Raw genomic sequence first — 11,386 nt, 5'->3', positions numbered from 1 at the left:
TTTTGAATTTGAGTTTAAGAAAGACAATAACCATCCTCGACCGGCTCTATTGTCATCTTAACTTTGATTGCTTAAATGTCTTTTTTTAGTATAAATAATTTATATTTAAATAAAAAATTTAAGGAGTTCATGCAATTATTTTTAATAGATAAATAATATTATAGTGGATAAGATACTAGATAAAAATAGTAGATAATAAACATTTGGTCTTCTTCTTTGTTATAAACAAGATATAATTAAATAAAAAGGAAAGCAATATTTTCCAGAAGCAGTAACGCCTCCACTCTCCCCTCTTTCTGCAGCTTGCTTGCACTCAACTTTTATCTTTTAAAATGGCCAAGTTTTTTCTAATCACACTCCAATCAAAAGTGAAGTTACTTCTTTCATTTTTAATTCCTGCAAAGCTAAAATTTCTCCCAAAGCAACTCAAAATATAAGTTATAAAATATGCAATGATCATAAAACTTCACAAATTTCGTCTATAAATAATAAATTGAAACTGAAAAATTCAGAAAAAAAGAGATATTTGGAGTAGAGAGAGCAGAAAGGAATCATTAAACAGAGAAACTCAAATTACATCAACCAAAAGCAAAAAGGTAGAGAAAAACTCCTCGTGCGCGTTCGCTGTCACCAACAGATCCGGCTGCAACCCCTCCCTCCGGTCAGCCACACCTTATTCCTGTTTGCTTTTTTTTTTTTTTTCCACTTTTGCTCCTTTTGAAATGAGTGTTTGTTGTTGTTGAATAAGAATTTGCCTTGCTGTTTGTTAGATTTTTAAAATTTAGAGTAATCTGGACTTAGTTTTGTTATTTTTAAATACGACATTTAAGACAAATGAGTTTGGATAATTTGGCGACCTTAAACTTCTAAAATAGTAATCCTCAATTATATTTATATTTCATTTTTAGAAATATTGCCTCTATATCTATATTTAATTAAATAATTCCCATAATATCGTATTTATATTTATTAAAAATAATGTCAAAAAATCATATATTAATATAATATTTATATTTATATACGTAAATTAATATTTATACATGTAAATAAATTGCATCCACGCAACCCGTGCGAATGTACGGGTCTCCTACTGGGATGATTATATGAGACGTACATCTCATTAATCCAAGTTTTATATGTCTGTCATAACAACTTAGGAATTTTAAATAATTAATTATTATTTTTAAAAAATAATTAATCAGATGAACACCTGTTTGAACTTTGAGTGGTTATAGCTTAAGGCTTTGTTTACGAATAAAATTTAAAAAAAAATATAGGAAAATATTTGACATTTTTTGAAGAAATGATTTTGTTTAGAATGATAAAAGAGTCATTATCATTACTAAATTTTTAATTTTCAGAATACTATATCAACCTAAAAAATATTTAGAAAATTTATGTAAGCCCTCCAAAACCCTCATTCAATATAATTTTTTAGTTCCCCATTTTATGGGGTTTTTGATGTTATGAATAAATTCAAATCCTCCAAAACCCTATGACCCAAAATCTTTTTATTTTTTTCACCAAATTCTTTCTATTTTTCAAAGTTCTCCCCTCCCTTCCCTTACAAACTCGCAAACAAAGCCCGAGTTGTGCAACTTTTTCACTTTAAAAACTTGATATTTTCAATAAATACATAAATAATTAATTCCTAAGAAAATGATTAATCAAATAAACATCTGGTTGGTCTTTGAGTTGTGAAGGCAGAAGTTGCACAACTTGCTTGATTTAAAACTCATCTCTTGTAAATCAATAAAACATTTTAAATTTTCGTAGTAAACTTTTTGCATTCAACATCAAGAATGACATTTCTTCGTATTAACTTAACAAAAATATTTATTTAAAATCAATCAATGCACAAATATTTTTTAATCTAGTACTGCATAGTTTTATTAATGATAAATAAAATATATTATAAAGGCAAAATCACCAACAACTACAAAGTAGAAAGTAACCACAAAGCACAAGAGGTGTCCGGAAACGACTATAAATAAGCAAGAAATAACAAAGAGAAAAAACAGCATGAATAATCATACAACGCTAAACAAAATAGGCTCGTCCAGTACCAAACCACAACTACTTAAGAACCACCTTGCTACTCAGATATCTCAAACCAATAAGATCCACCATCAACAGATCAAAATTAACAGATCAAATTAAATCACTTTGTCCTTTCTAAGCCCTTGTACTTGAGGGACTGTGTACTAGGATAATTTTATTAGGCCCTGAGAAGGGATAACCTATGAAGGAGAAAGGAAAGCCAAGCACAATAGCGATAGGCTAGCTTCCTAGCGAATCCACTCGTTGCTTGGATTTGGTGAATGCCGCCCTATTAGGCTCGAGCCGCCCGTAATAGTTCTTACATGTTTAGTAAACGTGAGTGATAACACGTGTTCATACAATGATTCGCTAAAGAAGAGATTCAATATAGAAAATCGCTCCTCCATGATTACATGGAAAACATGTATACCTTTTGCCACGTTCTATGGTCATGTAAGCAAAGGAAACTGCTTTCCAGTTCTATTGGCAAGGCATAATGAGCCTTTATTGTAAGATATTAATAGATATTGAGACCAATCGTGTGAGAATAGCATTACAAATAATTTTTGTATATATAGAGAGAGCGGTGACAACGGTGCTGGAGGATGAACTACGATGGCGGTGCTCCTAGAGGAGGAGCTATGGTGGCGGTTGCGGTGCTAGATGAGGAGCTACGACGGCAGCGATGATGATGCAGGATGATGAGCTACGATGGCGGCGACATTGTTGGAGGATGAGCTATGGCAGTGACGACAGTGCTGTAGGAGGAGATACAATGTCGGTGGCGGTGTTGAAGGATGAGCTACGATGGCGACGACGATGCTCGAAAAGGAGCTACGACGAAAGCGATACTAGAGGAGGAGCTACAGTGCCGACAATGTCGGAGGAGGAGCTACTACGACGACAACGACTTTCATTAGGTTTGGATCTTTACCTCAACTGATACCTTGTAAGTTATTGAGATCAATCGTGTGAGAATAACATTATGAAGACTGTTATATATATATATATATATATATATATATATATATATATATATATATATATATATATATATATATATAATTCATTACATGTTATAGTCGATGTGAGACTTATATACAAATATAAATACATATCCTGCTAACAAATAAATATATTTTCTATTAACAAATAAATACATATTCTACCATTTATAAATACCCAAGTTTTAGGGCTGAGAAAGAATTTTCAATTTTTCTCCCATAAAAGCCATGCACAAAGTGTTTTACAACTTGATATGAATTAACCCTAAACACAATCAAATACCTTAAACATCACTAACAATCCTACATCGTAAAAATTTGTCCTCATTGTAATTTTTTTAGCAAATACATAAATTTTGTTCTTACAAATAATATTTGCTTGTCATTCTCTTGACAATAAACATTTGACCTTTTTTTTGAATATAACCAATTAAATATCTTTTTTTGAAAAACTTTTTTGTTAACTATTTCCCTAAAGTTTATTAAATAATTACGATATTATTTTTTAAACATTTCAAACATTAAATAAGAGATATGTTTCCGAAAATACACCTATAAAAATATGAGATATTTTAAAAAACGCACATGTGTGAGAAATTATTCATTATTTCATATATGTGAATTTTGTATTTAAATTCTTTAAAAAAAAATGAAGTGTGTTGAGAAAATCATTAAGCGCAATCTTACAGAGCACACCTCAGCTATACGAAACGGCATCGTATAAAAAGGCAATAACCCGCTTGATCCTCTTTCCAAAATTGAAAATTCATAGTGGAGCAACACTACCACCGTTTTCATTTCCCTCTCAAAATCAAATGGCGACAAGTAAAATGACGGTGGAGGAGCTACGAATGGAGCTCAATCACCGGGGACTCACCACCACCGGAATCAAACCTACTCTGGTTCGAACCAATCTCCACTCTCTTCTTCCTATTTCCTTCTCTGTCTTGTGCTTTATTTACATTTCCCAATATATACACTTCATCTTCAGGTTCGTAGGCTTGAAGCAGCGCTTCGCAAAGAAACTAAGCTGTCGAAAGCCGACGATGATGCTTCTTCCTCTCTTGGAAAGAGACCAAGAGATTCTCTCGACGGCCATTCCGGTAAAACCACTTCTACTCGCTCTCGCCGTGGAATTTCCAACAAACAATCACTAGAAACGATTCTAGAAGAGTCAAACCTAGTTAAACAAGGTATGCTAAATGCTCCTGATTGTTTTTTATATATAAAGTTTATTGCTGTTCAAATGAAGTCTGTATACTCTTAATGTATTTTTGGTTCTGCGGTGACAAGAATGAAAATTGATTTTGTAAAATTGATTCTGGTTAAAAAGAGTTGAATATAAAGTGATTTAATTTTGGATGAACTAATGTAAAAGTGAATTGAACAAACCAATCTAATAATCATATTTAAACTCAAAAGCTAAAATCCTAGCTTCAACTAGAATCAATTCTAAAAGCAAAATAAATTATACTTTTGAGAAGGCAAACATGTCAATCAATTCAAAATCAATTTTACACTTCTAAAATTTGCTTTGGCCTCTTTATCGAGAAAAAAAAGATAATGAAAGGACTGTAGAGCTTCCTTATCATTATTTTATTTTTCATATAAAAATGTTAGTAAGTTATTGATTATGTTAGTTTTAGAGTTCGAATCCTCAACCTCTTGGTTAAAACTCGTCCGGTCTTCCTTAGCTCATCAACTGAGTTGGGAATCCTTCCCTAAATAATCCATGGACTAGCTGACGAGAGAAGAAAATTGACAGCAGTATTGAATATGTTGACATTTGCTACTGCTTTATGACAAATGCTATGACACATGTTAATCTACTAAATATAGAAATTTTGTCTTAAGATTCATGCATTCAATTTCTTACAAGTTGAAAAAAGTGTTATTCTCAACACAAAGTTTATACTTTTACATAGGTTAGCAAGACCCGGGTTTTATAAGTTTATCCTTCAAGAAAGAAAAGTAGTCTATGGTTTCATCACTATATCTATTATAGGCAACAGAAAAGTTTAACAAAATCACATTTAATCAGGTGTATGTAAGTAAAGAATTATATTGTGTAATTGACATTGCATAATAGAAGCCGTGAGTGCTTTTGGTTTTGTTATGGAGCATATACATTTTATATTGTGTCTTCCCATTTTTCTCATTTGAAGTGTCTCTTATGGATGCAGAGGAAGAGGTAAAAGAGGTGGAAAAGATAGTGACCGCAACCAAAAAGGGTGCGGCTGTTCTTGATCAATGGCTTCCGGATCACATAAAAATGCAGTATCATGTTCTTGAACTGGCAAGTCTACTAATATTCACAATATTATCCTCATCAAGTAGTTGTTTTATGTTGTTACTGTTGTCAGTAATATATTACTAAATTGATAAGTTTTGTTTGGATGGTGGTTACTCAATGGGTATTGGACTTGTATGTTAACTTTTTGTTTACTATGCAGGGTGGTGAAATCTATGATGCTGTGTTGAACCAGACAAATGTTGGGGATAACAATAACAAGTTCTATGTTATTCAAGTTCTTGGTTAGCTCTATCGATTCCTTCTCTGCATTTGATGCTATGATAGAATTTGAGAAGACTATGATTTGTTGTTTCAGTTAACTAGTTATGGAACTTCGGTTTAATGCTCCTTTTTGCATTTCTTATGCTATTACCCCTTCTTTTTCTCTTTTGAAATATCAAATGATGGTTGGCAAGTAGTTTATTAGTCATCCTTAAAGAAAGTTTGATCGGCCTCTTGTTATTCTAGTAGTTTTTTTTTATTATTCGGATTCAACTACTTTTTCTTACTTTCTAGGTCAAAATTTCTTGCAGAGTCGGATGCTGGTGGTAAGTTCCTTGTTTATAATAGATGGGGAAGAGTAGGCATAAAGGGCCAAGACAAGATACACGGCCCTTACACTTCACGTGAAAGTGCCATCCAGGAGTTTGAACAAAAGTTCTTAGCCAAAACGAAGAATGCTTGGTGTGATAGGAACAGTTTTGTTTCCCATCCAAAAAGTTATGTATGGCTGGAAATGGATTACAGCGGCAAGGAAGAAGAATCTATAGTAAGTTGTACTGACTCCGCTCCCCTTGTAGCATTTTCCCTCTCTTTTTGTAATCAACTCTAGTCATTATTATCCCCTGATCATTGAGTCAGTTCACTGTTTTCTTTTATCAAAAAGGCACTTGTTCTTTTTTTAATAGGGTAGACTTCTCTCATATATTGTCAGTGGTGATTAATGTTATCCGCTCTTGTGGCTCTTTGCGGAAGGAAGCAAAAGGAATGAACTATTTCAATCAGTCGTTCTAATTTCTAATCACTTGGCAACTGTTTTTAGGTTGCACAAAGTCCCGGTCTTGCTTTGAGAAAGCAGCCTCTGGAATCTAAACTTGAGCCACGTATTGCAAAATTTATCTCCCTTGTTTGCAATTTGAGCATGATGAATCAGCAAATGATGGAAATAGGTTGGTTTATACTTATTTTATTTATTTGTTTATACAGGATGGATCCAAGATTATATGTTCCTAAAGCATACAAGACATTCACTTGAGTGCATTTGACTCCTCTGTGCATTATTTGGTTTGCAAAATAAATAGAAAAGAAAGAAACTAGAGTGAAAAAAAAATCAGAAAGAGAAAATGGTGAGACGTTAAATGAATAAAATGTGTCGTTTGGATGGATATAAATAAGAAAAAAAAAGAAATTAAAGGGAAATTTTGTCTTTGCTTATTATTTACACGAGTGGAAGAAAGTAAGCAGTAAAATAAATAGAATTTTATCAATACAATGCTCTCATGTATTTTTTTTACCACTAACCTTATAAACCATTATTTACCTACTTTAACTGGGGATATTTCTTTCAGGGTACAACGCAAACAAGTTGCCCCTAGGAAAACTTAGCAAAGCAACAATTTTGAAGGTAAGCCAATGGGCATGTCAATTTTTTTCTTTTGGCACATACTAAAATCTATCTTGTGCCTTTATCATGTTGATGGAATCAGCACTCTTTACTAGCACCGGGCTTCTGAAGTAAATTATAGTAAAAGGAAATTCCGTCATGTACCACCTTTATAGGAGTTTGTTTGGATGTCTGGTGGGTTGTTGTTGATGCTTCAGAGTCAGTGACACAATGGTGTACCATGCACCACCTATAAAAGTAGTGCATGGTAGAAGCCACCAAGGATATGTGAATAATTTCTACTGTTAAAATCTGAAATGTTTATGTCTAGATCATGGTGCAAAAGTTCCCATGTGTGTTGACTTTTGTTTTCAGTTCTTTGGGCACTATGACAGCTTTTCAACTTGCCTATTTTTGCTTATCTTGTTCATTAAATAACCATTTTTGTTTCTCGGAATATATAGGGCTACAATGTTCTTAAAAGACTTGCTGATATGGTTGACAAATTTGATAGGAAATCTCTAGAGCAATTAAGCGGGTAAGAAATATAGCTCTCTTTTCAATTTCCTCAAAGTGTTATCCTCTTTCCTGTGGAAGTACTTGCGTTTTTTTTTTTTCCGTTTGCTTCAAAGAGCCATGTGCTTACTTTACCTATATTAGAATTCATTCACGGTCAGTGTCATTTGTAGTTGATAATTTTTGCTTTGAAAAAATTGGATTGCCATATTTAATATTTGGTTATGAACTTGTTGCAGAGAGTTCTACAGTGTAATTCCTCATGACTTTGGATTTAAAAAAATGCGTAAGCGGTCTCTCTCTGTTTACTTTCTCTTGTAGACATGCTTAATAATACTTTTAAATTGTGAATGTATGCTCTAACTGTGGTTGTTATGCATTCTTTTTAAGTGTACTGATTGACATGGAGTATTAATAATGGCAGGTGAGTTTGTAATTGACACCCCTCAGAAGTTAAAACGCAAATTGGAAATGGTAATCTTATTTTTTTCCAGTCATATCTGTTGACCAGGTTATTCTGGTTGCTCATAGAGTATACTTGTTATTTTCTTATTCTTTCATTTCTGACTCTGCTTTAGTGTTAGCACTGGCAGCTTCCTCTTGTCACCCCTATATCTCTATAAATTTGCAAATTTTTCCTAGAATAGAACATGGTTTTTAGCTGTTTTTGTTTAACCATTGACATTATTTTGACTCCTACTCATATAGGTTGAAGCTCTTGCTGAAATTGAGGTTGCCACCAAGCTATTGAAAGAAGATGCTGAAATGGAGGTACCCCTTGTTTGAATTTCTTTTACATTTGATCTCAATATCTCTAAACTTCCCAAATTAATTTATTTCTTTGAAAAGTATTTATTTTACATTTTTTCCAATTTCCAATTTAGTATTGGAATTTATTCTCATGATGATTCGTATAACAATTCTGTATTTCCAAGAAGTGCCCATTTGCTAATGACATTCGCATGTCTACTAAATGGATGGAGTGCAGTACTATTTTATTTGCACTAGTTATTTTCTTTAATCTTTAAAAATTCACTGGCTTAGTGATTAGTATTTACATGAGTTATTTTAAAAATAAAATGCCACTCATTTGGCAATTTTGGTTTCTGTTCATTTTTTAGTCAGGATTTCTGCATTGCATGCTCACTCTTAAGTTATTATTGTTATTCTGGAATTTCTGTAGGGAGATCCCCTGTATGCTCATTATCAACGCCTTCACTGTGAACTAGTACCAGTTGATTTCGGTACTGAGGAATTCTCCATGGTAAACTATTGTGCTGCTGTTTTAGTTTTACTGTAAATATTAATATTAAAGGCAGTTAAATATCATGGTTTTTTTAAATGGAAAAGTGAAATCTACGTGGCGAAAGTGATTCTTCTCATTTGATCCGAAATATCATATAATTCTGCAAGCACGAAAAAGATAATGCAATTGCAAGATTGTGGTCATTTAATCTGACCTGTTGCTGGAGCTTCAGTTGTTAATCCTGACAGCTGCCATCCTCTTTTGATGTAATCAGATTGAAAATTATATGAAGAACACTCACGCAGAGACACATTCAAACTATACTGCAGAAATTGTCCAAATATTCAGAACATTGAAAGAAGGCGAGGCTGATCGCTTTAGGAAGGTTTGACTAATACATGATTTTGTGATTCAATTGTTGACACTTTGTTTTTGAATGAGTTTAGTCGCCCACTAATTGACATTGTACAACAGTTTTCTAATACAAAGAATAGGATGCTTTTGTGGCATGGTTCTCGGCTCACAAACTGGACTGGGATTTTATCTCAAGGTCATTCATTCTCTCACTTTTTTGGCAGTTATCTTGTTTCCATAAGTATCGATGTTATAAAGCTTCGTGCAATATGAATCTAAGATATATGTGTACAATCATTAGGTTTGCGCATAGCTCCTCCAGAGGCACCTGTAACTGGCTACATGTTTGGCAAGGGGGTGTACTTCGCTGACATGTTCTCAAAAAGTGCAAATTATTGTTATCCTTCTCCTACTTCTGCAGATGGGGTGCTCCTTTTATGTGAGGTTGTTTCTTGTCTATTGTCTAATAGTAAACATAGTTGCGTTGCTAATAGTTCTGCTTAAGGAATGGGGGTTGAATCTCCAATCATGAATTTCTAGAATTGGTTTGTTATGTCAAATAATTAGATAATTATAACTACCCAATTTGTGGAATATTGCATTGCTTGTCATCCTATCCTATCTCGAATTTAATGTCAATATTATCTACAAGAATCCTTAAGATTGTGCTTGCAATATGTTCATTATTGATTGACATCTTCAGTAAGTTTCATTTATAAAAACTTGTTTGTTGTAACATATGTTAGTATTGGTTCACATCTTTAAGAATTATCATTTATATTATCTGTACTTTTAGGTTGCACTGGGTGAGATGGCCGAGCTTCTAACCGCAAAATATGATGCTGATAAGTTGCCTAAAGGAAAACTGAGGTATGTTAATGTCAATCAAGTTTTCGTCGATCCTGACCAGCTTAGTGCAGCCTCCCCAAATTGTCATATAACATCAAAGTCAAACATTGTGCATTATATGTTGGACTATTTGAATTTATTTGCTATGCAATCTGCAGCACAAAAGGAGTAGGAGCTACAGCTCCCGATATTTCTAAAGTGCGGGAGCTTGATGATGGGCTCACTGTTCCCCTTGGGAAGCCCAAAAAGAATTCAGGCATTAAGGTATGCACTGAAACTTCCGTGATTTATTTCATCATACCATAACTAATATCCACCACATTGTGTTGCAGGGTGATCTATTGTACAATGAATACATTGTTTATAATGTGGAGCAGATTAGGATGCGTTATGTGGTTAACGTTAAATTCAATTTTAGGAAAAGAAATTAGCAGTCAGGCGTGATATAAATTTATGTATGTATTTTCATTACCTATGTATTATCAATTATCTAGTTCACCAAGCCAGAAACGATGATGTTCTATGTAAATTATTTTTGCTGAGAAAAATGAAATTGTTTGCACTGATCTAAATTAATGAAGGAAGTGTTAGAAATAGAAAGTAAGACCAGGGATAATTAAAATATGGGATTAATATCAAGAATGTTCTTTCTAATTAAGGTTAGAGGGAGAAGATGTCATGTTTTTAGGCTGGCTGTATATAAATTGAAACATTTCATGCACGAGGTTGTGTAACTTTATGCCCGTAAAGTGAAATTTGAATGGACAAAATGGCAGAGCTATATGAGAAGGTTGAGAATGTCGATAGTGGCTTTTAACCGGGAAACACTTATATGGTATACGCGCTTCATAGCTTTGCAGTACTTGAAGTGATATAATTTAACCTTCACACCCTTTCAATTAAGAAAATTTCTTTTCTCACTAGCTTCTCACAAATCTTTGGCGAAATTTTGAAAATGTCTTCAATTTTCAGAGTTTTGTCGAAGCACTAATTGAGCGCAAATGAGTGAAGCACTCTATAATACTTAATTTTAGAGATGAATACCTGAAAAAAATCATTTTTTTTTACAAAATATAGTGTTTTTGGATATTCATATTTGAAAGTTCTCTGTTGTATTTTTTTAAATTACATATTAAATGTATTTGAATAGACAAAACTAATATTCATGCATCATCAATGCAAAAAATATGTATATACCAATAATGTTTCTGTTGAAAAAAACAATAGGCAAATAGAAAAACAATTAGAATAAAATTATAAAAATATGAAAATACAACTAAAAATCAAATAAAATCAAATTAAGAGTCTACAAATTTTTTTCCAATTTTTTTTAAAATATGAAAACAATTAAAATATGAAAACAAAATAAATCAAATCATATAGAATAACAAGGAATTTAAAAAAACAATGTCCCTATAATTAACACGGTTTTACTTTGTTTTTTATAACCCTACCCGATATAAATTATTGGATAATCCGAT

The 11,386-nt window shown here is 32.7% G+C and overlaps 1 protein-coding gene across 1 annotated transcript; it reads left to right on the top strand.

Moving 5' to 3' along the window:
• The first annotated feature begins 289 nt into the window (after window positions 1-289).
• LOC131643939 (poly [ADP-ribose] polymerase 2-like) lies at window positions 290-10,853 on the top strand. The gene is made up of 19 exons (XM_058914309.1): window positions 290-661; window positions 3,734-3,946; window positions 4,036-4,237; window positions 5,228-5,340; window positions 5,498-5,579; window positions 5,871-6,106; window positions 6,380-6,506; window positions 6,906-6,961; window positions 7,405-7,478; window positions 7,696-7,742; window positions 7,881-7,930; window positions 8,165-8,227; window positions 8,640-8,720; window positions 8,977-9,087; window positions 9,177-9,252; window positions 9,358-9,500; window positions 9,853-9,926; window positions 10,064-10,169; window positions 10,238-10,853. The coding sequence occupies exons 2-19, from the start codon at window positions 3,860-3,862 to the stop codon at window positions 10,334-10,336; spliced, it is 1,827 nt and encodes a 608-aa protein (XP_058770292.1). The 5' UTR covers window positions 290-661; window positions 3,734-3,859; the 3' UTR covers window positions 10,337-10,853.
• Window positions 10,854-11,386: the final 533 nt, after the last annotated feature.

Source organism: Vicia villosa, linkage group LG1 (genome assembly GCF_029867415.1).
Source record: "Vicia villosa cultivar HV-30 ecotype Madison, WI linkage group LG1, Vvil1.0, whole genome shotgun sequence".
Lineage (NCBI taxonomy): Eukaryota > Viridiplantae > Streptophyta > Magnoliopsida > Fabales > Fabaceae > Vicia > Vicia villosa.
The sequence above is the reverse complement of the archived record's forward strand: the minus strand, read 5'-3'. Positions and strand labels throughout refer to the sequence as shown.

Bases quoted from the DNA above. Each gene is read 5' to 3' on its own strand.
- LOC131643939 (XM_058914309.1), top strand. From the start codon at position 3,860: ATGGCGACAAGTAAAATGACGGTGGAGGAGCTACGAATGGAGCTCAAT. The intron at 4,238-5,227 runs GTATGCTAAATG...TTATGGATGCAG, and splicing joins GTCAAACCTAGTTAAACAAG to AGGAAGAGGTAAAAGAGGTG. The intron at 8,228-8,639 runs GTACCCCTTGTT...GAATTTCTGTAG, and splicing joins AAGAAGATGCTGAAATGGAG to GGAGATCCCCTGTATGCTCA.